Raw genomic sequence first — 27,331 nt, forward strand, 5'->3', positions numbered from 1 at the left:
AGTGTGCTTGTTAGTGTATTTTTTCACTTAAAAAAAAATCTTCTACATGTACTGCTATTCTTCTCATTTTACAAATAAAGACACCTAGATCTAGAGAAGTTAAGTAGCTTCCTTAGCACCCCTTAGCTAGAAAGTGGCAGTGCTGGGACTCTGACCCAAGCCATCTCATCCTGGAGATGAGCCGCATTCCGAACTGGAGTGCTGTTCTTTTGCCCGAAACATGTTTACTGCCAGTTGGCCCTTACATGTTTTATGTTTATTTTCTAGCACTTACCAAATATCTCGCATGGACTTTTTTTCATTTCTCCGCAGCCACCCAAACCAGCTGTCCCTCTATTGTTCTTTCTGATTCTGGTGAAGGGTATGCCAGACTTCAAGCCTAAGACTCACACGTAATTTTTCCCTTTCCTTCCTGTGAGTTGTCCCTAGTAATGCCTTATCCCTGTTTCATCCTTTCTGGTTTCTTTCTTCTTCACCCAGGCCCTCCATGTCCAGTCCTGGATTATAATGGCTGACTTTCCTTCCTTCCTTCTCTCATTTTTATATAGTCCTTCTGAAAGGGTTGCCTGTCACCCATCTCTCTCCAGGTAAAAATCTGTTTTTCCTGTAGCGGGGGGTTCCTAAAAGCCAGTTTTCAAGCTGTGTCACAGTCAACTGTGGGGCCTCTTTTCAAGCATATAAAGTCCTCACTATAATACTGTGAAGCCAGTACTGTTGTTTCCAGTTTACAGATGAGAAAATAGAGGCTCAGTGAGACTGTCACTCTCACAAGGTCACTGCTATTGGTGGTCTGTGTATTTTTAACAAACTCCCCAGATTCTGTTGCCCTTGTGGTTTTTGAAAACACCAGGCAGCCTTCAACCCCGTTTAGAATGCTTCCCCTACATCTTGTGATTCTCTGTGGTTCCCCCTCCATCTAATGGATCTGACATTCTGTAGATTTTAATCTTGACCATGCCCACCTTGCTGATGTCTTTCCCGATAGCATCCTCCTGGGCTGGTTCTTTCCCTGGCTCTCTGACTCCCTGTCCAGACTCCTTTTCAACATTCCCTCATGGTTTGACCTATCCTTGACTTGGTTCCCCCACTTCCTACACTCCCTGAGTATCATCCATACTTGAGGCCTCAGCTACCTGAACGTGACAGGAACACCCAAATCTGTATCTCTGACCCCAGCCCATTTTCTGGCTGTTTTTGACATTTCACCATTAACACTGTTAGCTGCTCCATCACTTGAGCTGGAACCCTGGATCAAAGACCAGAGCTTGGAGTTAGAAGTCTAGGTTGGAACTGCACTCTCCCACTCTCTCGATAGTATCACCGACTCAGTGGACATGAATTTGAGCAAACTCCGGGAGATGGTGGCTGACAGGAGAACCTGTTGCGCTGCAGTCCATGAGGTCAAAGAGCCGACCTGACTTAGCGACTCAACAACAACAGCAACTCTCTAGCTGGGTATATTTGGCAGATCACTTAACCTCTCTCAAACTTAGATTCCTTATCTGGACAGTGGGAATAAGATTGCTTGCTTCACGGTATTATTGTGAAGATTCAGTGAGGGAATGTAGAAAAAAAGAATCATTTGGTCGCGATCTGTGGAGTCCTCCCATGTATATCAAGTTCTGTGATGGATGCTAGGAGATAGTGGTGAGCAAGGCCGCCCTCACGGGCCCCACGGCTACTGTAGTCTTACTGGTTTGCCTCCTTAGTCTCTAAGATTCCCTTTTTTCTCCTTTCACTTTGCCACTATGTTAGTTCAGGGTCTCCTCACCTTTTGTCCAGACTGTTACAACCACTTCCTACTTAACCTCCTTGCCTCCAGGTAGCTACCAGTGTTGGTTTTAAATTGGGGATTCAGGTGACACTTCTCTGCTTGAGACCCTTTAGTGGGGCTCCTGCTGGGGACACACGGACTGCGGGCAGGGTTGCACGGAGGTAGATCCTGAGCCCGCTTCTGAGCTCGGCAGAGAAGGGCTCAATGGCGTATAGTTACGTCTGCCAGACGTGCAGACGGCAGTGGTGCCAAGTGCCACATATTTGCCAGTCCTTATATAGGACAAAGTTCAGACTCTAAACACAGTCCGCAGGACACTGCTGGATCGGGGTCCGGCCTACTTCTCATCTCCCGCAGTTTCCTCATGAGCTCCCCAGCTGCTAGTCCTGCAGAGCTGTACTCCGGCATATATCCCTCTCTCTGAATGACTTCATCAGTCTCTTCTTAAGGAAAGCTCCGTTTGTCCTTTGACGTTCAGATCTGTTGCCTCCTCTGGGAAGTCGTCACCACCCTTTCTCAGCAAAATCATTTCCTTCTCTGTCCTGTAGAGCCTTTTCCTCCCTCCTTACCTCCTCCCTTCCTCCTTCCCACCTCACTCCCTCCTTTCCTTCCTTCTTCCTTAATATAATTCACATACTATAAATTTCTACCATTTTTAAGTGTTTAATTCAGTGATTTTTGTTACATCACAAGATTATGCACCTATCACTACTATATAATTCCAGAACATTTCTTTTCTACAAAAAGAAACTTGTACTCATTAAGCAGTCACTCCCTCTTCTCCCTTTTCCCTATCCCCTGGTAACGGCTAATCTACTGTCTGTTTCAATGGTTTTGCCTATTCTAGGTGTTTCAGATACATGGGCTCATACAAAATGTGGCCGTCTGTGACTGGCTTGTTTCACTTAGCATAATGTTTTCAAAACTTGCACATGTTAGTACTTCATTCCCTTTTATTGCTTGATAATATTCCACTCTGTGGATATGCTATATACATTTTATCTATCTAGTCATCAGTTGCTGGAAGAAAGCTTTGGTCATACATTGTCACACTTAAGATTCCCTTTTTGCACTCCCAGTACAGAGGTGCTGTAATTAATGTAATGGAATTATATCTAACCTTTTACCTTGCTTAAATTCAATCATACACTTTACAAATGAAGACAGAAAGTAATGAATAATGGTTTAAATAATGGGATAATTTATACTCACCATTGTACTCAGTAAGTGAGTACCCAAAGGCAGTGGATGCAGTCGGTGTTGTTACAGTTAAAATGATTGACACAACCTATAAATGTCAAGAATTCTTGATCAGTGTTTAGGTGGTGTGATGCTGAGTTGGATGTATTCAGTAGTAGGGCGGCAGGGAGGAAGAACTGAGCGCCCATGAAGAATTGCTGAACCGGTTCAGGCAGCAAAATACATGAAGGGTTAATTTCTGAATATTATACTCTTTTGGAAATATTTCTGGTGTATACATCTACGCACAATAGACTTCCCTGGTGGCTCATATGGTAAAGAATCTGCCTGCAGTGGAGAAGACCCGGGTTCGATCCCTGCGTGAGGAAGATCCCCTGGACAAGGGAATGGCTGTCCTCTCCAGTATTCTTGCCTGGAGAATTCCATGGACAGAAGAGCCTGGTGAGCTACAGTCCATGGGGTTGCAAAGAGTCAGACAACGCCTAAGCAACTGACACTTTCACTTTCTCTGGGAATACATACAGAAAACTATTCATACAGTATTTTTGTGGACAATCGGAAAGGCCTTTGAAGGATGATTCTAACTATGGATGATCTTTTTTACGTGCTGCTTTAGGCCCTCATGTGAACCCTAGCTAAGATGGGATCTCTGTGGAAGATAGTCGGTGAACTGTGGTTGGCAGTGTGAGAGCTTGCCTGTTGGTCACTGGATGTGACTACCGATAGGAGCAGTCACAGCCTGAAAATACGATGCTGCTCAGGATAAGGGTGAGGCCAAACAGGATTTGTTCACTGATGACTTCATAGAGAATACATGTATAAAGATATTGGTCTTACAGTTATAAAGTCATATATCCATTTATTGTAAAACAAAAGAATAAAGGAGAAAATAATATCCTTTTTTGGTAAAACTGTCACCCAGAGATAAAAATGTTTAATAACCTTTTGGTGCTTTTCCTCCTTGTCTTTTTTTTTTTTTTTTAGCTATGCATATATATACTTGCAAATGTGTAATTCTGTTTTTAAAACTGTGATCTAAATGCTTATTAAGTTTTTTTTCCACTTGTTATACAACATTATATTGTTAAGATGGTCTTGAAAATCTACCTCTGAAATTTGCTTTACTGTATCTATTTTATGTTCTCAAAAAGACTTTTCCTGATAGGTCGGAAGATCTTCAGCAGAGCCATGTATTCGTGTATTGATAGATTTGCTCATGAGCTTCGCCAGGACTGTCTTGCACGTTCTGGTTAGGGCAGGCTGGAATTCGCCGATTGACCCAATTGGCGCGCTCAGTGCAGAGTCCCCTGTCAGAGACTTGTGACCTGATCTCATCTGTCAGCTGACCCTGTTACACCTGCCCTTCTAATGACTCTGCAGTAGATATTTCAGATTAAGTGTTTATAAACAATTTTTTTTAGATGTTTAGAGGAAGGCTTGTGGCGTTTTTTGTTATTGTTATCAAAACCAGGTGCTGTGGCAGCATCTTAATGAACAATTCCTTGTCAAGGGCATTTTGGCAAGTTTTTCTCCTTTGAAGATTCATTTCTCTTCATATTCCATAAGTGAAAGTAGCAACTAATACCTTGTGACATGTACAGTCAATACAGTTCTTATAAGAAACCAAATCTGTGGATCAGTTGCAGCATCAATAAATTAGCCTGTTGAAGTAGAACCTGTTACTCTCTCATGTTTAATGTTTGAATTTTGTTTCCAATGATAGTCTTCCTTCCCCAGTTTGTATCTCTCCAGCTGCCTAACCTCTTATAAGGGATCTTGAATCTTAAATGTGAACAGATTATTTAGTTTGTCCTGCTAACATAAAGCTTATCTTTGGCATAACAGGGAGAAAATCTGTGTTTCAGATAACTTTTCATTTAGTAACTTTGGTGTCTTGGTATGTTTTGCCTCCCCTGCCTGCTTCAGAACTGGTACATTCTAGAGTCTTCCTTGGTTCCCTTCTTGAGCTATGGGTTGGCCTTTTGCTGTGGTTTATTCTGGCTGTCTCCATGTCTTTCCTTCCCTACTATTGTATCCACTCATTGTTTGTAGACTTGGTTTATCCAGTTTTGTCTAGGAGGAATGCCTGTTTTCTGGGCTTGAGGCCAAGTTTTTTTTACTTAACTTTCGGGTAAAACTACGGCATCCCAGCTGTTGTTTCCAGAGTTGAACTCTCTGAAACCAGTTATATTTGTTTGGAGACCAGATAGCACATTTTATGGTGGAAGATGTTGCATACATTTTGGAAATAAAAATAAATGGGCCCTAAATGGGCCATTGGTTGCCTATATGAGAACCAACACACTGATATGTTTTGTACAGTCTCAGCTACCAAGGCTTCCAGGTGGGCTGGAGCTGAGATAAGGCTGTAGTGTTTTCACGAGACACTGTAAAAGAAGCTGCACATCTGCGTAGGATTCATTTGTGTTAAGTCATTGAGTCCTTATCATGTCGCTGGGTCGCATACTGCACGCTGCCAGCACCTGAAGTGTAGGTGTCGTCACCCCCAATGGGGGAAAAGTAAATAATTCGCTCCAGTTAACTAGAGTCTCTCTGACGTCCAGGAGTTCCTTCTCCATGACAGCAGTGCTGATAGTAACAGTGAGGCTGTGCTGGCGCATCCGGTCTCCAGTCTCGGCTGGTGTCCGAGCGGGAGGAGACGGCAGCTCCTTAGGCCCCATCAGGGAAACCGGAAAGAGGCCTCAAGCGTCTCCTACTCTTTCACTGGGGCTTGAAGAACAGTACCCTGCTAGCCCTTTACCTCCTAATAGTTGTCAAATCTGATCTTTCCTCTGGTTTTTTTGCATTTTTACTGGCTATTTCCTGTCTCTTCATATTCCATTTCATCTAGCAAATATTTCTTCCAGGTCATGTTTTGAGTGCTTACACTGTGCTAAAAACCGAACTGTGTAACTTCACAGTACACTTTACATTCATATTCATTCACCACCTTTCTCTTTTAATAATTCTTGAGGGTAAGGAGTGCCTCCGTTTTACGAGTGTGGAATCTATGGCCCCGAGAGGTGACTTGCCTAGGGTCACACTGAAAAATGAGTGGGATTTCAATTTGAAACTGCATATTCCTATGCTTTTATATTCTATATTCTGTGGTGCAGAGGGATGTTTATAGTACCCAGAGCTGGTCATCTTATTTTGGTCTTCTTGTAGGATAATATCCCGTCTCAACAGGGGGCTCGGTGATCTAGATCCTGTTGCGTTTCCGAGTTTGGTTTTGACTCTTCCCCCATACTTCCTGCTTTATGCTCCGGTAATGCAGTCGTCTTGGATTTGTTTGATTTCACGTCTGCTTTTGTCTCTCACTGATTGTTCACACAGTCCCGTCTTTGAGCTCTTCCCTCCTCCTCTCTGTTTGTCTCCAGCATCTCCTCCCCGCCCCGCCCCGCCCCGCCCCGCCCTGCCCCGCCCCGCCCCGCCCTGTGTGTGCTCAGCCTCTTCAGCCATGTCTGCCTCTTTGAGACCCCATGGACTGCAGCCTGCCAGGCTCCTCTGGGATTCTCCAGGCAAGAACACTGGAGTGGCTTGCCATGCCCTCCTCCAGGGCATCTTCCTGACCCAGGGATGGAACCCACATTGTTGGCAGGTGGTTCTTTACCACTAGTGCCACCTGGAAAGCCCTACCTGCCCCACATTGCCTAACTCTGTCCAAATCTTTCTCGAGAACTCACTTTGGGCCTCATTCCTCTTAATGCTTGATCTGTCCTAACCTGTGTTTCCTCCTTATCTTTGTGTCTCCAGTAGATGATAGTTGTTTAATATGTTTTGGTTGAGCTGAGTAGAATTTTGGAAAGTATCGCTGTCTGGAAAAAGATGTTCAGAGACCACCAAAGCTTCTTGTTGAGCTGTTTTGTCAATTTTAATAACTTAGTTAAGGGTCAGTTTCTGACATGAGGAATGTAACTTATTATTAAAAACAGCCTAAGGTTTTTCTGAGTTTTGGCATTTGGATGTGTTAGAACTATCTTTGTGGAACCATCTTTTCCCTCCCTTTTCAAATTGGACCTCCACTGCTATTCACTCTTCTTTGTTAACTAGAACCCTGACTAGGAGGCTGAATCTTTAGATAATGGACTTGGTTTCATATGGTGTATGCACTTTGCAAGTATTGGCTCTCAGCCATCATCGCTTCTCTTTTTTCTCTGAAGCTTTATAGAACAGCCTGATTCTAGATTTCAGAGCCTCTTTATGTCAGGGTACAGAGAATGTGCATCTTAGTAAAAGAACTTCTTGGTTTCTAAGTCATGGTTTTTGCATATCCCCACCCCCTGCCCCCTTGTGTTTATCAAAAATCAACAGCAGTTCGAGTGTAAAATACCATAGTTTTTCCTTCATCATTTTGCTAAGAAGATGTTATTGCTTTCAAACTCTTTTCTGTGCATAAGCATTAGTATCTTTAGTGAATTTTAACTGATTGTTAAGTCTGCTTATAAAGAAAGTACTGACTTTCCCTGATACTGGAAAAGGCCCAGGTGTGGGAGGATTAGTTACTTGCTCGGTAGAATATCAGCTTGTCCTCTACAGATGATGATCCCTTTTTCTTCACTGAGGTTCCTCTCATGTAATTCTCTAAATATGCTGTTGTTATTTTCAAATCTTCCTTAAGAGTCAATTACTTCCTGTTGTTTAGAGGCAGCCCAGAGGAGACAACTTTTGGAAAGCAAAATTAAATAATCAGTTCACCTTCTGATGGGCTTTTCAGGGTTTGTGAGGTGGTTATAGCATCTTTATCCCAATGTTAATGTCTTGTATATATACAAGCCTTCTGAAGTGTTTGAAACTGCTGCCAGAACCTGGTAAGAACTCAGGAAATCCACAAATCAGGAGTAGCTTCCCCTAAGCAGTGAAGCAATCTGTCTGTCTCCCTTACACAGGGAGCCGACAAATGCCCACTGTGGGCCACAATTAGCAGAATGTGGTAGATTTGGGGTACTCCTTTCGCTGTAACTGAGAGTGTGAGATTTGTTACCTAGGATGTCTAATCAAATACAGAGTGAGGAGTTAGACATAGATGGAGTAGAGCCGAAGTGTAAGAGATGCTCTTGGAGTCTACCCTTTCCTTTAACCCTCTACAGAAGAGGCAATTTAATAATATTAGGATTCAGTAAATCTAGATAAATGTGGCTTCTTGGGTGAACCAGATATAACCTGTTGAAGAAACTAGCCCAGATATGATGTTATAAAGAGGGGGTAAAAAAAGAGTTAAAAGGGAGCAGCTGCAGCTTTGTGGAGCATATAGTACGTGTTATTTGTGTTTATAATAGGATGTTGTTAGGAAACACGAGGATTGTGTGTTTGATTCCTTGTTACAAATCCGAATGAAGGAAGCTTTATTTCTTCCCATTTTGTTGATGATAATGGAGGGTGTAGGACGCCTGAAGGCAGTGTCCAGAGAGGAGAACAAAGGGGACTTTCCCCTCCTGTCCAGCACAGTCTCAAATGCTTTGGGAAGTCTACATAACTTGCCAGGATTGAGCCTCATGAACATGTATAAATGTTGTGCTTCCTCAGGTTCAGGTTCTCTTCTGTTGAGATTCAGACCTTTTGTCGGTAGAGTTGCTTAACACCCAGTGCCCATTGGCCCCACTTCTTTTGTTTTCGAGGAGAAGAGGCTTTGAGGTAAACAGTACTATCAGTTTTCTGGGCAGGTAACTGGCCTACCCCAGGAATGGTCCCCTTGTCTGTCAGGCTACGGAGCAGAAGGGAGCCTTTGTCCTTCTGGTACATCCCCTGCATGGGTGTTCTCTCTTCACAGTGCAGGTAGAGCTTTAGGAATCTGACCCTCTTGACTCTTGCTTTTGTGAGTAGTCCCTCCTCTGTACTTTTGAATTATGAGCTCATCTTCAATAAGGCTTTATCTTGGTGGTCCTGGTTGAGGTATATCCAAGAGATGTTATAAATTTATGTCTAGGCAATGCAGAAGCATCCCTTGCTTGGGACCACTTTAGTTTTGGTTAATTTCTTAGACCATGTAAGTAAGTAAGTATGTAAGTATGTATTTCAACCTCAGACTGGTTTGAGGGCAGTCCTAGTTACAGACTCCCATTGGATATCTTTTTTTCTCCCTCCAACCTAAATTGACACAAGATTTTATGTTGTCTTCTGTGTTGATGGTTAGATTTTTTTTTTCCCCTAGACCAGTCTTTCATGAGAGTATATATAGAGGTCTCAGTCCCTTCTTTTCAGCTTCTTTGAACCCAGGGTATTATTTCTGTGTCTCCCTGCTCCACCCCGCCCCCAAGACTGATACCGTCCTCTTCACCTAGGACTGCTGTAGTGAGAGATCTCATGGTTTTTTGTGGTTTCAGTTTGCCTTTCATTGTTGGTTCTTGGGGGTTTCTCTTACTTGTTGTGTGGGAATAGTTGTGCATGTAGAATGGATGCTGATTATAATTTTCTCCATATTTCTAGATGTTTCGCAGTGAGAAAATTGCAGGATCTCTTCCACTGCCAAGGGGCCAAGCAGGACGTCCTTGTCCAACTTGGTAGATGTACTTTGCTCATTGTGTTGCACTCTTACTGGTTTCCACCAGATGGTTTCTAGGGCTGTTGACCTGAAATCTTCCTCTGGTGCAGTCCTGCGCTTGAGACTGTGGTATACCCAGTAATCAAGCACTCACTCTCAGTTAATCATTTCTTTCTCAGATAATTTTATGGGCTTTTGCTGCAAAAGTGGAATCAGCAGGGAAGCTATAAAGTGGCACACTTAGTGTTGGTTTGTGTTCTTTCTGAAATTTGAAATGGAGTGCATTTCACAGTTCTTGATCAAGATAACAGCAGCACTAATGGTATTTAAAACTGCGTAGGTTCTTTCCATCCTTCTGTGTGAGTGGCATCTTTTAGAAGCCAAGTTCAAAATGTATAATTATTTTTAAAATGTCAACATTTTATTTACCCTAAAGAGTAAAATACAGCTTGTATTAATGTAATACTAGTATCAGGTCAAAAACCTAAGTAGAGGCCTGCCTACTTTGCCTTATCTACACTGGTACAGAAATAATGACATGGGCTTCACCAAGAGCAGAACTATCTTAAACAGGGACTTTGGAATATGCAGAGGCCCACCTGTCAGAACTGTTTGTTATGGAAGCCAGTGTTTTTATTTTTAGTTAATGGAGAGATGACGAGGAGAGTGTGGAAATGGCTGTGATGTAGGGTGTTCAGTTCTTTTCTCTGTTAGCATGGCCAAGTGGCAGCCTCTAACCCTGGGTTTAGAATGCTCTGCAGATGAGCCTTTGACTTAGCTGGGCCTTTTGTTCAGCCTCACTGTTATGTAACAATGAGTTGCACTCCTTTTTCTTGTGTTTTGTGGTAAGCAGGAGAGAAAACTAGCTCCCTATCCTGTCATTTTTCTATTAATCACTCCCCTTCTCTTTCGGGGGCATTTTCATTTTGGCTGCAGCGTGGGGGCAGTGTCCACTTGAGAATAGGTCACAAGACTATTTAATGACTGCTTGTTGACTGAATGACCAGAAGATTGGAACTTCATTCACCCTCTTTCCCAAATGCAGGCCTGGAAACCCTGTCCTTGAGATCTGGCAGTTGGCTCTAGGTGTTCACCTTTATTCCTGTCTCTCAGTCGCCTAGGTTGTTCTTGGGTGGTGGTGGCTAGCATTCTTCACTCTCAGTCACCTAGATTGTTCTTGGGTGGTGGTGGCCAACTTTTGTAAGTGGGCAGTTGGCACAGTGAGTGCTGATGAGGCGGAAGTTTGAGGTCTAATCCCAGGGCACAACCTCACCCTGGTTTGAGAGAAACCATGCCGCCCAGACTGTACTGTTAACTGGACGAGGGTAATGAGTGTCCTTGGGTACTTGATGTGTTTAGGGCAGATGGTTAACGTAATTAGGGGAGAAAAATGTATCGTAAATTTCCTGATGGGACAGTAATGTCATTTTTCATTTATTTATTTATTTATTTTTTATTTTACTTTACAATTCTGTATTGGTTTTGTCATACATTGACATGAATCCATTAGGCATGTAATTTTAAATTATGATTAGCTTTGATTAGGTATTTGTTATTTATTCAAATGCTACAGACATCTTTGATGTCCGGAAATGACACTTTTGTTGTTTCTGTTTTGGATTCCTACGGCTTCTTGCTCTACATCTAAATTTTCCTTTTCGAGGCATGTATTTATATCACCCCCACAGTGCCTGGCACAGTGTCTTTATCATAGGAGATGCCTAAGCTTTGGCCTGAATGAATTGCTGGCCCTTTGACCATTCTTTCTCCAAATAACTATCGGTCACTTTCTCCTTTACAATATTTCCTTAAGCTTTTATTTCACCCCTTCACCTCTTCATCGCCACTATCACGACAGTATCTCCTTGCCATAATGTCACTATGTGGATTATTTTCTTCTCTTCATTATATCACCTCTCGTTTGGTAGGTTGAAGTTTGGTCTTGTCTCCATGGAATAGCATCTTTATCTGAAGAGTGATGGGGGAGGCACACAGGTCATCTTCTAGTCTCTGACACATGGCCCTTCTTCCCAATGGTTAGTATCCATTGTTTTCTGCTTACAGAAGTGAGGGTTTCCTGTGGGTTCTCTTCTTACTTGCAAAATCTATAGCCTGAGTTTGTCCAGACTCCATGTGCTTTTCCCCAGAGACATTATAGGAGCATTAATTTGAAAGAAGAAGCCTTTTTTCCTACTTTACTGTGTTGGCTTTAGGTCAGATGCACACTTTTTCCCACTTACCTTTGCTAAGATTTGGATGTCACTGGTTTCTTCAGTGTTTATGTCCAGTGTTAGACTAGAGAAGAGATTTACAGTGCAAATTTATTTAGGTTAACTCTGATTCAGTGGTGTGAATCTTAAACTACATATTTTTACAGTGTTGTAGAGAGAGAGCAGGTGTGTGTGTCTGTGTCTGTGTGTGTAAGAGCCTAAGAACTGGGCACATAACCTTGGCCATAAAGTACCAGTGAAATACGTAATTCAGATTGATTACATAAGTCTCCTTAGAAATAGTTCTGAACTGGGCCACCTCTACACAGAGGGAGGGCAAGCTAGCGCATCCAATTTCTACCTGCCTGTGGGGTACTGTTTGTTTATGCCATTGATCAGCGCTAGAGCCTTCCAGGGGGAACCCAAGTGAGATTTGCCTCAGAGATAGTTCCAGTTGTTGGCTGGGCTCAGGGGAAGAGAGGGAGGGATGCCTGCCCTCCAGCGAGAGGACATACTGTCTGTTCATGATGATCCTAGGAGGCTAATTAGCCTTTTTAACCCTAAGTTATTGTGTCTTACAGGAAAGGAAGTTTGTTACTAATTTTCTAAGGAGAATAGTTAGCTAGGTGATCTTGTCGAATCTGTACTTTGAAATAAGATATTTTTGTATTTGTTAAGTGTTTAAATCTGGAGAACCAGGAATAGATGATTGTATTCCCTTCCTGTTAACTGTCTTTTAGATTATTTGCTTGATTGTATGTTTCCTAAAGACATTTTCTTCTGTAACCACAGAACAGCCCTCACAGTCAGGAAATCAAATACTGGTACACTGCTGTTATCTAATCCATAGTCCATCTAACCCATAGTCCATCAACTATTGTTCTCAGTACTGGCTCTTATAGCTATTTTCTTCCCCAGGTCCAAGACCCAACCCAGGATCCCATGTTGCATGTAGTCTCCTTCAATCTGAAAGTCCTTAGAGAATTCCTTTACATATGTGGTGAGATGTACACAGCTAGTCCTAGGAGGCTCTCCGTTCTTGAATTCTGATCCTGACTTCCCGTGCACTCTAGAGAGAGGTGGTGCCACCTTCAGAGTACAGGGATTGTGTTTGAGTGGAACTCATTAGTGTAATTCAGTTCTTCCACATTTTCATAGCTGTTAATAGGCTTGGTTGTCTTAAGTGGGTATGTTGGCCAAGGGAGGGAGACGTATCTAATAGACAGGTGATGGTTAGACTCTATGTATTTTTGTTTATTTTTCTGTGTGCTTAGTCAGTCAGTCGTGTCCAACTTTTTGCGACCCCATGGACTGTAGTCCACTAGGCTCCTCTATCCATGGGGAGTCTCCCAGCAAGAATACTGGAGTGGATTGCCATGCCCTCCTCCAGGGGATCTTCCCAACCTAGGGATCAAACCCGGGTTTCCCAGATTGCAGGTGGATTCTTCACCGTCTAAGCTACCAGGGAAGCCCTTGTTTTTCTATGCGTATTTTAAATTGCTTAGGTCACTAAATGATCCTCCTTGGTTCCACTCATTTTTTTCCTGATTCTCAGAATCAGTTTTTATTATTCAGTGAAAATGTGGAAAATGGTGTTGATACCAGATTTAGTTTTATCTGTGGTTCTTTTTTTCCTTTGTTCTTTGAGGGGTGAACTCACTATGGATTCCCGTTTACAAATTCATGTATCATGTAATTACTAATCTAAGTCAGCTGGGAAAGTGACATTTAGTTGTTTAAAGGCACAGGTTACCTGTTGCATTGCAGTAAATGCCACACTTTATTTTTGCACGTGGGAAGTCAAGAAATAATGTATTTTTAAATTTTCTGTTGCTCTTTGCAGATCGAAGTTCTTGTGATTTGTCACTTATAAGTCTTTGTGACCCTGAGATGTTTCCCAGCCCCGATGACCAGTTCTCTGATTCTCTGGATCGCAGCTTGGTGTTCAGCAGTTCAGTTTTCATGCTAACTATGCAGAGTTAGTGCGGACTCTACAGAGTGAGGAGAGGCCCACAGAACTGCCCCTGCATCACATCCCAGTCACAAGTGTCCTTGACTGACTACAAATCAGAGGTTCCTACGAGCCCCCTCTTTAGGTTCAAAGATTTGCAAGAATGATTCACAGAACTCAAGACTGTATGTATGTTTACTGGCGTATTGTAAAGGATACAACTCAAGAACAGCGCAATGGAATTGAAGCGTAGGGCAAGGTATGGGAGGAGGTGTTGCCGTACGTCAGTGCCCTTTCTAGGTGCCACCCTTCCAGCACCTCGGTGTGTTCACTGACCCAGAAGCCCTCTGGATCTCAGTGTTTAGGGGGTTTCATAGAATTTCATCTCCAGCTCCCTGCCCCCATCTTGGACCTTGGTGGGTGAGGCTGAAAGTTCTTTCTGGTCATTTGGTCTTATTGCTGGCCAGTCCCAATCCTGAGGCTTTCTAGGGATCCCACTCTAGAAATTCACTAACCTAAATTCAGGTCTGGTCAAAAGGGGCTCGGTAAGAATAACAAAAGACACTCCTGTCACTCAGAAAATTCCAAAGGTTTTGGGAGCTCTGTGCTGGGAACCAGGGGCAAAGACCAAATGTATTTTTGTATTGTTGCATAGGCACCGTAAGGTATCTACCCCTGACTAGCATTACCATTCATTTTAGAGCTTTGAGAAGTGGAAGCAGAAGAGTTTACCTATGTCATTATGGAGCTAAGCACACAGAGTGCCCATGTCACTGACAAAGCCAAAGTGGAAAAACTTGAGTAGCTATAGAAATACAATTTGTGAGTACATAACGCAAAATAAGTTATACATTAGAAAATTTATTTATAGTAGGCAGCAATTTTGGAAAAACCACAGTATATAGCCTGTATATGAGGTAGGTATAACTTTTTTAAAATAAATGAGTATTGAAAATCTAAAGTGACCAACATCAATTCAGAAAATTAGTGGCTGTATTATAGAAGGATTCAGGTAAGGATCCCTGCTGTAGTCTTATTTTAAAAGCTCTGATTTGTTGAAATGCTACTTGGATAGAGCTTTACAGGATTGTGTCTGGTGGGTAGATTGACTAGATACAGAGATGTCTTTACCAGAATTTATGCTGAATGTTTGCAGGCCTGTGAGGGTTGAATGAGCCATCCCTCACTCTGCACAGCTTATGCTTGTATGGGTTTGAAGCACACAGACTGAGCTCTGTGGCTTCATGGTAGATTTCTTGGAAAGTGGGGAGGGGTTTTAGGAGAGGGGATGGTCTCAGAGGGCTCAGGGAAGAGGCTGGTGAGAGGAGTGGAGGCAGTTGTAGTGGGACATCAAGCATGATTTGGCTTCTCTCCAAGCCTCTTCAACCTCACCATCCAGTAGATAAACCTGACTTGCTTTTAGGTTCATCTGAACTGGGCTGGCTTAGGCTCCAGGGGGCCTCGGGTAAGTGGGCCATCCATGCCCCTGCCAAGTTGGTCCTTATCTCTGAAATCCCTGTTTTAAGAAGTTAGAGCTGTGTGGAAACAGATACAGGACTCACGAGTTGAATGGTGACATATTTAGCCAGAATTGCATTTATTCTTGCCTCATGCCCTGCATTTAGAGATCCAGGGATCTTTTTTTTTTTTCCACCCTCAGATTACACAGATCTGATGTTTTAACATATGTGGAGTGCGTGTGTGTGAGCGAGGGACTTTTTTCCAGAACCCACATTTCTCTCGGGAGCAGTGTCTATGTCACACAGGCTTCTCATAGCCAAATCTGTCATCCCTGTTTTAGCTCCTGTCTTCCTAGCTCAATTGTTTATTCTTTCTCTCTCCCCCTCCCTTTCCCCTTCCCTCCGTTCACCCTCCCTCCACCCCCGCTTTTTTTTTTTTTCAGCTGACTCCATGGAGAATGAAATGAATCTTTCGTTTGCTCCCCTCAGCAGTGGCCTTCTAGGGCTTAACTCCCACTTACTCAAAACTCCTGGGAGTGACTCTTGCAGGGATGTGCTTCTCAGTAACTTCTTGAATGAAGGGCATAAGCCAAGGGGGATTTACGAGGAGGGCAGTGTACCTCAGCCCTTGGCTATTTTAAAGGGAGTGTGGATAGCAGAGATTCAGTAGTAAAGTGAAAATTTGACTTTGCAAATGTAGCATTGGTCTTCCCTGGTGGCTCAGCAGTAAGGAATCCGCCTGCTGTGCAGGAGACTTGTAGGAGACACGGGTTTGATCCCTGGGTCAGGAACATCCTCATGAGTATGAAATGGCAACTCACTCCCGTGTTCTTACCTGGGATATGCTATGGACAGAGGAGCCTGGTGTGCTGCAGTCCATGGGGCAGCAAAACAGTCAGACACAATGAAACGACTAAGCAACAATGTAGTATTAACTTCAGTTCCTAAGGAAATTTGCCCTTGATGATTAATTACATTTATAAAATAACCTGTATCATTTTTATATATCGGATTAATTTTTGGTTTTTATTTAAATATTATGGAAGATTTTATAATGTTCATGTAATGTGGTTCTCTGCATGTTATGCTTTTCCTTAAAGCCAATTTTTCTCCTTGTGATACCTGAAAATGAGGGAGGGAAGACCACAGATTGTAGTTTTGTTGTATTAGAATGGCAGGTCTCAAACTGTTTGCTCTTAGGATCCTTTTATACTCTTAAAAATTATTAAAGACCCCCGAGTGCTTTAGCGGTCAATATTTGTTGTATTAGAAACAAAAGCTGAGAAATAAAATATATTAATTCATTCTAAAATAATAAAATAATTATATATTGACATAAATAACCTTTTAAATGAAAAATAGCTATTTTCCAAAACAAAGAAATTAGAAGAGTGGGATTGTTTTACATGTTCAAAAATTTGAAAATGTCTGGTTGAATCTAGACAGCTGGGTTCTCAGATCTGGTTCTGCATTGAATCTAGACAGCTGGGTTCTCAGATCTGGTTCTGCATTTGTTCTGTTGCGACTGACTGTTTTGTGGTTGACTTTTTATATTGTTGAAGTACATGGAGAATGTAGTTGGAAAAGACAGGAGTGTTTTAACATCCTTTTCGTATAATTGTGGGTATTCGTTGGTATTATACCAAAACTCTGGTAGTTTCTTCAACGTTAATTGTTACAGAGAGCTTGAAACTGTTATCAAGGAACTTTTTGTATTCTGTTTCATTGAAATCCATTGGTCTGTCTTGCACTTTGAATGGCTGTTTAACCCACACAGGAATTCGGCTTTTTAAAAGGGTCTCGAGGACCCTCAGGGCTTCCAGGACCACCCTTTAAGAACCACTGTCATAGAATCTGGAAGGGGTCTTAAAGATGCACTCAGGCCCATCTCTCTTCTCTCTGGAGTTAAGAGGGGTTATGGAAGAAGCTCTGGGAGAACATTTGGTAATGCAGCTAGTTGCCCACGAGCTGTGGCCAGCCTTTAGGTCTCTTTACACGTGGCTTCAGCACCTCTGTTGTGCTTGGTGCTGGGCTCACTTGCATTGCCTTTTGGGAGAGTTGTCTCCTGTGGCCCAGCTCCTTGGAGGCCTGGGTATGTTTGTTCATCTTTCTTTCTTTATTTTGTCTTAATTGCTGAAAGTCTCATTTGAGTTCCGAAAAAACGTATTTCGATCTCTGTCAGTTTAGCTTCTGTGACTGCTTATGTGTATTAAATGTTTTAAAGTAATTGAAAGATAAAAGGCATTTGGGCAGCTTGGGATTTTGAAGTAACATGTTAGATTTTCATCTTGCACAGGAAAGGTGTTTTGAAATAACTTTAAAGATCCACAGTCGATCTCTCACAGCAGATTGAAGAATCTGGTAATAGATATCCAGGAAGTTCTATATATGAACTGAACTCTCTTCTCCCCCTCTTTGATTCTTTGACTAATAGGTTTCTTTGAAGGGCTGTTGCTTCAAGTTTTGGGCTGAATGTTTGCTTGCCCTGAAAACTTTCCCTCCCCTTGTATGTTAGGGTAAATGCATGGTTTTGTTTATATTCTTAATGGAGAAAAGATGTGAGTGGTACTTGCTGTTAAATTGCTTTGAGAGCACTTGAGGAAATGTAATATTACTCAGGTCATCAAAATTAATGAGGATATGGCAGTTGAGAATGGATTATTTTATATCAAAGGCAAGATCAGGATGCTGCTAAGGACCACTAAGACGTCTCTGGAATTTCACCGGCTGCCTGCCTGGTAAAGCCGTGTGTGTTTGCAGTTTTCATTGTGGACAGGAATGGTCAGCTTTGTGAACAAAGGCTGTGTGTGTTCGGGGGGTGGGGGGAGGGCATGGTCAGCTGTGTGTGTGTGTGTGTGTGTGTGTGTGTGTGGTTGTTTCCTTCTGTGTATCTCCCTGCCAAGGGTGTGTCTGAGGGCTGTACCCACATGATTAATTCTACTGATTCTTGGTCAGGCAGCACTTTACAGACAGGTGTCCTTGTCTTTGAATTTAGCAGGGCAGAAAACTCTCTTCCCTCACTCTCAAGATTGATGTGAGAGGCTCACTGGGTTTGGCTGTGTGTTTCTTCATAATTATAGCCTCCTTTTAGCAAACCCTTTCACCAAACCAATGATGTTGTTCAGTCACTCAGTCATGTCCGACTCTTTGTGACCCCATAGACTGCAGCGCACCAGGCTTCCCTGTCCTTCACTGTCTCCTGGAGTTAGCTCAGACTCCTGTCCATTGAGTCAGTGATGTCATCCAACCATCTCATCCTCTGCTGCCTTCTTCTTTTGCCTTCAATCTTTCCCAGCATCAGGGTCTTTTCCAATGAATCAGCTCTTTGCATCAGGTGGCCAAAGTATTGGAGCTTCAGCTTCAACATCATTCCTTCCAATGAATATTCAGGGTTGATATCTTTTAGGTTTGACTGGTTTGATCTCCTTAATGTCCAAGGAACTTTCAAGAGTGTTCTCCAACACCACAGTTCAAAAGTAAACCCAATATATTAAACTATAAAGATTAACATATTATTTAGGGATTGAATATTTACCTATCAGAGTGGTTCTGTTTGGAGTTCCTTTAAATAGCTAGTTCTCTAGTTTCATTAAAATAGAATTTGATTCCCAGAATTTGCTCTGTAGGAATACAGGTCATTTTTAAGGTGCAGCAACACCCAAGTCACTCTCCTAGTATATCTGTGTCTTAGAAGCAGAGCTCCTCTTCACTGAAGATTGAAGCAGTGTCTCTCATGGGATGAGGAGGAAATGGGGAAATGCATTTTTTTCCGTATCAACCTTTTTCTCATGTCTGTTTTCCACTGTGTGTATGAACCACAGCTTCTTTATCCATTCATCTGTCGGTGGACATCTAGGTTGCTTCCATGGGCTAGCTATTGTAATAGTGCTCCAGTGAACATTGGGGTACATGTGTCTCTTTCAGTTTTGGTTTCCTCAGGGTATATGCCTAGCAGTGGGATTGCTGGGTCATATGGTGGTTTTATTCCTAGTTTTTTAAGGAATATCCATACCATCTTTCACAGTGGCTGTATCAATTTACATTCCCTACCGGCAATGCAAGGGGGTTCTCCACACCCTCTCCAGCATTTATTGTTTGTAGACTTTTTAATGATCACCTTTCTGACTGGTGTGAGGTGGTATCTCATGGTGGTTTTGATTTGCATTTCTCTAATAATGAGCACTGTTGAGCATTTTTTCATGTGTTTTTTTTAACCATCTGTATGTCTTCTTTGGAGAAATGTCTTTTTAGGTCTTTTTCCCATTTTTGCTTGGATTGTTTGTTTTTCTAATATTGAGTTGTATGAGCTGCTTGTATATTTTGGAAATTAATTCTTTGTCAGTTGTTTCACTTGCTATTATTCACTTGTTATTATTTTCTTCCATTCTGAGGGTTGTCTTTTCACCTTGTTTGTAGTTTCCTTTGCTGTACAAAAGCTTTTAAGTTTAACTAGATCCCACTTATTTATTTTTGTTTTTATTTCCATTACTCTAAGAGGTGGGTCATAGAAGATCTTGCTTTGATTTATGTTGAGTGTTCTGCCTATGTTTTCCTCTAAGAGTCTTATAGTTTCTGGTCTTACATTTAGGTCTTTAATCCATTTTGAGTTTATCTTTGTGTATGACATCAGGAAGTGTTCCAATTTCATTCTTTTACACATAGCTGTCCAATTTTCCTAGCACCACTTATTGAAGAGGCTGTCTTTGCCTCGTTATATACTCTTGCCTCCTGTGTCAAAACTAAAGTACCCATGGGTGTGTGGGTTTATCTTGCCTGTCTTGTTCCATTGGTCTGTATTTCTGTTTTTGTGCCAGTACCATGCTGTCTTGATGACTGTAGCTTTGTAGTATAGTCTGAAGTCAGGAAGGTTGATTCCTCTAGCTCCGTTCTTCTTTCTCAAGACTTCTTTGGCTCTCTGGGTCTTTTGTGTTTCCATATGACTTCTGAAATTTTTTATTCTGAAAAAGTAAAAGTGAGTCTTCGCTGGTGGCTCAGAGGGTAAAGCATCTGCCTGCAGTGCGGGAGACCTCAGTTCGATACCTGGGTCAGGAAGATCCCCTGGAGAAGGAAATGGCAACTCACTCCAGTATTCTTGCCTGGAGAATCCCATGGACGGAGGAGCTTGGTAGGCTATAGGCCATGGGGTTGCAAAGAGTTGGACATGACTGAGCAACTTCACTTTCACTTTTCACTTTTACATTGACGCTGTAGATTGCATTTGGTAGTATAGCCATTTTCACAATATTGATTTTCCTACCCAGGAACATGGACTATCTCTCTATCTGTTTATGTTGTCTTTGATTTCTATCATCAGTGTCTTATAATTTTTCATATATAGGTCTTTTGTCTCCTTAGGTAGGTTTATTCCTAGATATTTTATTCTTTTTGTTACATTGGTGAATGGGATTGATTCCTTAATTTCTCTTTCTGGTTTTTTATTGTTAGTATATAGGAATGCAGTGATTTCTGTGTATTGACCTTGTATCCCATGGCTTTGCTAAATTTCACTGATTAGCTCTAGTAATTTTCTGATAGTTTCTTTTGGATTTTTTTATGTATAGTATCATGTCATCTGCAAATAGTGAGAGTTTTACTTTTTCTTTTCCAATCTGGAATTCCTTTTATTTCTTTTTCTTCTCTAACTGCTGTAGCTAGGATTTCCAAAACTATGTTGAATAGTAGTGGTGAGAATGGACACCCTTGTCTTGTCCCTGAACTTAGAGGGAATGCTCTTAATTTTTCACCATTGAGAATAATGTTTTCTGTGGGCTGATCATATATGGCCTTTACTATGTTAAGGTAGTTTCTTTCTATGCCCATTTTTTGAAACATTTTTTATCATAAATGGGTGTTGAATTTTGTCAAAGGCTGTTTCTACATCTGTTGAGGTCATATGGTTGTTTTTCAGTTTGTTAATATGGTTTACCACATTGATTGATTTGTGTGTATTGAAGAATTCTTGCATCCCTGGAATAAACCTGACTTGATCATGGTATATGAGTTTTTTAACGTGTTGTTGAATTCTGTTTGCTAGAATTTTGTTGAGGATTTTTGCATCTATATTCATCAGTAATGCTGGCCTGTAATTCTCTTTTTTGTGTGTTGTCTTTGCCTGGTTTTGGTATCAGGGTGATTGTGGCCTCGTAGAATGAGTTTGGAATTGTTTGGAAGGCGGATTCTTAACCATAGGCCCAGGCCCGCCAGGAACATCCCCAAGAGCTAATTTTTTAAAATCAGCACTGCCTTTCCTGGGTTCTGAAAGGCTATGCCCACATGGAAGTGTGTGTGTCGGGGCAGAGCCCCTTAGAGACAAAGTGCAATTGACTGTGCTGCTGCCTGCAGGATTAGCTTTTCCTCTGCCATTTTCCCTTTGTTGCTTTTTTGAAGGTGATCAGTAACAGCCAAACCTGCCCCTTAAGTAGTTAGTGTGGCTCTGAAGAGCTGAGAAAAGAATTCATCATGTCATCTTTGTAAAGAAATCTAGTGGCCTGTAGAAGGGAGGGAAAGAGAAAAACCAAATTTGGTGGGACTTAAGAAAGCCATTTGGAGAAGGCGATGGCACCCTACTCCTGTAGTCTTGCCTGTAAAATCCTGTGGACGGAGGAGCCTGGTGAGCTGCAGTCCATGGGGTCACTGGGAGTCAGACACGACTGAGCGACTTCCCTTTCACTTTTCACTTTCATGCGTTGGAGAAGGAAATGGCAACCCACTCCAGTGTTCTTGCCTGGAGAATCCCAGGGACGGGGGAGCCTGGTGGGCTGCTGTCTATGGAGTCACACAGAGTTGGACACGACTGAAGTGACTTAGCAGCAGCAGCAGCAGCAAGAGAGCCATTACTTCCCAGTTTTTTCTCTGATATGGGCATCTGATGGCCTGGGTACTATTTTAAGTGTCTTCTTTTTTAAAACAGTTTTAAGACGGGGGCTGGACCAATGTCTTTCATAGTCTTAACAACATATGTGGTGGTTGAATGTTTAATTGATGTTTGCTTCTGTCTGTCAGGAGCTTGGGGCTGAGATGGTTTTAAAGATGTTTGTTAACTGGGTTTGCAGGAAGCTTTTCATTGTTATTGCTAACCTCTAAGTGATTGTCATTTTTCCATCACCACACAATTTGTTCTGTAAAATGCCAGGAATTCAGATTACCTAAAGGTACTTGCTAATTAAAAATTGTTCTCTAAAAGCCACTCCATAATCAGCCAGGCACACAGCAAAATAACTTACCTCAAGCAGTGTAGAATGAAACAGGGTTTATGCTGATTATCAACATTGACTTCCAAACAGAGTAGTTGCTAATGAAATATCATTATACTAATATTCAGAAATAAATTTCACTTCTAAACCTGCTGATATTTGATTGGTTTACTACTTCCTTTTTCAAACCTAATGAACTAAAGACATAGATTTCCCTCAGAGACTTGGAATTTGCTTTGTCAGTGAATGGTAGCTCAGCATTAGTTTTATTAATGTGCGTTTGTGTGTCACTTTTCTTCCCTGTACTTCAATGCCCTTTGTAAATGTTTTTGCAAGTGTGTTATTAATGCAAAAATTTGAATTCTATTACTGAACCATCCACAGCTGCTCTTTGCTTTTGTTGTCTTCAGAGGCTAAGTATGTGACCTGTCGGATGCACACGCTCATTATTCCTGTTCTTTTTAACTGAGCAGTCTTAAATTCTGGTTTTCCAAAATTCTAAAGGATCCAGTTTGCTTTGTTTTGTTTCTGTTTCTATTCCGGAGAACATAGAAGTTCTGTTTCAAATTGTGTCTGACCTTTAAGAGATTCCAGGTCTAGAATAGTATTTGTGTTGAATAATTAAGATACTTGTGTTTCTGTCTTTTTTTTTTTAATTTTGGGAAGTGGGAGGAATTTTAGGATGACCCGATTCTGGATGTGGTTGTCTACAGCTGTTTGTCTTACGAAAGATTATTTATCTTGTGCCCCTCTTCCCCACATTTTGTAATTAAAAATTTGAAATATACCAAAAAAGGGAAAGAACTGGTGAATCTTCACATTAATATTTTGTTGTATTTGCTGTATCACAATACAGCTAGCTTTCTCTTTATCCTGTTTTTTTCTTTTCACTCAAGAAGAAAGGACTTTTGCTAATAGTAAAATGGGGAGAGAGAGGTGGACAAACATGCGCAGTGCCTGACACATACTAAATATAATAGAGCAAGCAGATTGGCAGGAGAGAGTGAATGTGAATAGGAATGATTTGAATAGGACATGCTTCTAGCTCTAGGATACAAAGAAACAGTTCCCAGCTAAATCCCTGCCACTAGGGGCTTACTATTGGGTCAGGAGGTGAGAAACCAAAGAAGGCAAACACTTTGCCAAGTAACTCATATGAAGCCTTCAGTGAAGGTCAGCCTGGTCAGCATGGCTGCTGGAGTTCAGAAGAGGGAATGTGATCCCAGAAGACAGGCGCAGCGGACAAAGGCTTCTTGGAAGAAATGGAGCTGGAACTGGGCCACGAGCTAGGGCAGAGCCTGAGAGCTGAGCTGTGGGCGCGGGCGTTCTGAGGCTCCCTACCTACTCGGGAGGAGTGACAGTGTGATGAGTAGTCAGTTGCCTGTAAGCATTTTATTCAGGTGATGGGAGAATGGACCATCTTCCTTGTCGTGCTCCAAGATAGGGCCTACTCCTTATTCCCTGAGCACTCCCAGCTCCTCCAGGACCTCACCTTTGCTGCTCGCTCTGCCTGGACACAGTCCCTGCAGATGTCTGTGTGGCTGTCTTTTCCTTCTGGCCTCTGTTCAATGAGAACTTTCCTGTCCCCATTCCCCACCCCTACCTCCGCCACACTATATAAGATAATAGCTTCTGGCACACACCACCTTCTGACATGCTTTTCTCTACTTTGTACTGTGTCCCCAAAGCCTGAGTGCCTGCGATTATATATGCATGTATATATATCTACAGAGATGTAAAGAGTTGGTGCTCAGTTCAGTTCAGTCGCTCAGTCGTGTCTGACTCTTTGCAACCCCATGAACTGCAGTACGCGAGGCCTCCCTGTCCATCACCAACTCCCGGTGTTTACCCAAACTCATGTCCATTGAGTTGGTGATGCCATCCAACCATCTTATCCTCTGTCGTCCCCTTCTCCTCCTGCCCTCAATCTTTCCCAGCATCAGGGTCTTTTCAAATGGGTCAGCTCTTCGCATCAGGTGGCCAAAGTATTGGAGTTTCAGCTTCAGCATCAGTCCTTCCAGTGAACAGTCAGGACTGATTTCCTTCAGGATGGACTGGTTGGATCTCCTTGTACTCCAAGGGACTCCAAGAGTCTTCTGCAACACCACAGTTCAAAAGTCTCAATTCTTTGGCGCTCAGCTTCCCTTATAGTCCAACTCTCACATCCGTACATGACCACTGGAAAAACCGTAGCCTTGACTTGAGTTGGTGCTCAGGAAGCAGTTAATGCATGAAGGAATGGACCAATGGAGATTCCAAAGGGTATGGGGTGTTTGGACAAGAAAATCCCTTAAAGGGACCAGACAAGCAGGTAACAGAGTCACCACAGTATGTCTTAGGGCCAGTGTCCTTGTGGGAAAGGGTGAGATTTTAGGTATGCTTAGCTCCATACCTAACCAGGATATTCATCCTTGACATTTTCTCTTTGAAAAATGTGTATTCCTAAGTGAAGCCTTTAGTGATTCTCTTGCCTCGTGTCCTCCTCCCAGGACCCCTGCAGTGGACCATGAGACGGTAATGTCCACTGAGGACCTCTGGGAGCCATGTCAGACGAATCCGCCTCAGGGAGCGATCCAGACCTGGACCCAGACGTGGAGCTGGAGGATGCGGAAGAGGAGGAGGAGGAGGAGGAGGAGGTGGCAGTGGAGGAGCATAGCAGGGATGATGGGGAAGACCTGCTGGATGGTGAGTGACTCTCGTGAGCGACCGAGGTTGCTTCCCTTTCCTCTATTAAATTTTTTGCTGAGACAGCTTGGTGTTTGTGGTTGGATTTCTCAGGTCATCCATCGTGAGAAGGCAAAGTCTGAAACACAGCGACGGTGAACCCATATGCTCTTCCCCAGGAAATGAATTGCTCCTCTGTGTGAGCTTCACTGTGGTACTTACTGAAGGGACCTTTAGCCCTCACCTCATCTTGGGCCACGTGCACACTTAGGTCCACACATTTGAGAGTGGAGCATGCTTGTTGAAGTCGTGGAGTGAGTCAGTGGCAGAGTTCCTGTGTGAGACTTTGTGGTCTGGTGACCGCAGACCCATCAGGGGTAACTGAGGGTGGCCTCTGAGTTTCCTCAGTTACATTCACGATTCTGCTTCTCTGAACCTGAGGACGTTATTTGGGGAGAGGTTCTTTGATGGGTTCACAACTCCAGAAAGCTTACCCCGACTCCTGCAGTGCTGGTCTGCCTCTCAGCCACTTCAGGCAACCATAAAGTGCCCCAGTGGGGAGAGAACGCCCCTGTGTAGCTGCTAGACCCCTGCCGGACTCCTGTTTGGTTTGCTTGGCTCACCCTTTCTTTATTCCCAACTTGGTTTTTTTTTTTTTTTTGGTTACCAAGCAGATATTTATTGTTTACATACTGGGTTTTATTTTCATGACCACAGGCTTTTGGTTTTTATCCCTCATTTGCCTGATATTCAACAGGTCGTGAGGATTGCCACTGTGCTGTGGCCAGCAATAGACAAATATCCAAGACCCACTGCTCCCACAGTCCACCACGATGCCATAGTTCACATTGGGGTTATTGGTGTCTGTAGCTTCAATGTCAGTAACTAGTGCCAAGTACCCTTTGAAACTTCTCTTTGGAGAGCCATCCATACTTACTTCGGATTATGACAACAGAAAAGTATAAAAGTGAGACAGCAGCAGCCAGAAGGCTGATGACGATAATTTGGCATAAGTTGGTGTTCGGAATTCGGGGACACCCCACTGGAGAGATGCTGAAATGCCAGGAAGCAGGAAAAAGACAGGAGATGCCAATCCTCCCCATGCTGATGGGTCGGAGGTCAGGCAGGGCTCTGGGAATCAGTCCTCGCACACCATCATGGCAGTCCTCCTGGCGTTAGAGCCCTCCTATTCTGCTCGGCTATGTCCGACTTAGAGGCCGGGGCTCCCGGGAGTGGGGACTCGGTGGTGGAGCACATCATGGCCACCGCAGCGAGGCGGTGCCGGCAGCACTGACGTGACTTCCAGCGGTGGTGGGTGGGGGAATAGCTTCCCAGGAGCTCCGCTCCTTTCCGGTAGCAGCCCGCCACTCCTCCACCACCCGAGTCACGCCACCGGGAGCGCCTATTCCTAACTTGTGAAAGTGACATTAGACTTTTTCTTTCATCATAGTCTAGCGTTAGGTCATCTGAGCAGCTTCTCAGTTAATGCTAGCCTTTCATGGCACAGGACTTAGTCGTTTGTAAGCTTCCTGTTATCCTAGGAGTAAAATGTGCCTTTTTATAACACCCCAGTATTCAGTTTTATACCTGAAATTGCAGTAGATTGTCATTTCTTGGACCTGCTGGAGCCTGGTGAAGATGCACTCCTGTCATCCTCCAGATTCCAGGAGAATAAACATCTCTCCTTTTTCTTTGTTGATGTTAATGTCTTTAGTTCTTAATCATCCTAACAGCTGCCACACAGTTCAGGGGTCGATTTTCTTTCACGTAAACTATCGAGAAGTCTCTCCCCCATTTTCAGTTTACTTCTGGCAGGCAAATGACCATTTCACTCGCTGCCCTCACCCGGACGGCATCTTTTGCTACCCACTGCCAGCCTGTTCCATTGGAGTCTCGCTACCACTGGTTTTATAGTTCCTGTCCATAAAGTAGAATGAGGAGGAATTACGGAAGATAGTGATGTATAGGTATACCATTAGACTGTTTTGCTTGCCTTTCATGGTTCTTAAGATGGCATTAGGATCCCTAGGTATCTGTATCACTTTTTGCTCTTATATCATTTGGTTTCTCAAAATTTATGTTTTCAGGCACCTCTAGAACTCTCATCAGGTTTAGACTGGGTTTTAGATGCTGCCGGTGAGTATAATGGATATATACATACTGTTTTCCCTCTTGGCTTCTTGGATTCCTTTTCTCCTGGTCAGATTCTTAATTATTCAAAAATTGTATGGTATAAATTTGAGAACTTTACTATTATTTATTTAAAAGTGGCAAGAATTTGTGATTTGTCTCAATAATGTACTTATTGTATTGGAGTTTTTAAAAAAGAAAATGTATTTATTGATGAAATAACTTTTTAAAATTTTGAAATGATTTCTTTTTATTGCTTATGAATTTC

General features: G+C 42.7%; 1 protein-coding gene across 1 annotated transcript in view; it reads left to right on the forward strand.

Annotated features, from left to right (window-relative positions):
* Positions 1 to 27,331, forward strand: part of RAD54L2 (RAD54 like 2) — an 88,238-nt gene that overhangs the window by 11,184 nt on the left and 49,723 nt on the right. The window contains exon 2 of the mRNA XM_040247085.1: positions 24,759 to 24,954. Within this exon, the coding sequence (XP_040103019.1) occupies positions 24,813 to 24,954 (142 nt within the window). The 5' untranslated portion in view covers positions 24,759 to 24,812. The remainder of the gene's footprint in view (positions 1 to 24,758; positions 24,955 to 27,331) is intronic.

This window comes from Oryx dammah, unplaced genomic scaffold (assembly GCF_014754425.2).
Source record: "Oryx dammah isolate SB20612 unplaced genomic scaffold, SCBI_Odam_1.1 HiC_scaffold_9, whole genome shotgun sequence".
Classification (NCBI taxonomy): Eukaryota; Metazoa; Chordata; class Mammalia; order Artiodactyla; family Bovidae; genus Oryx; species Oryx dammah.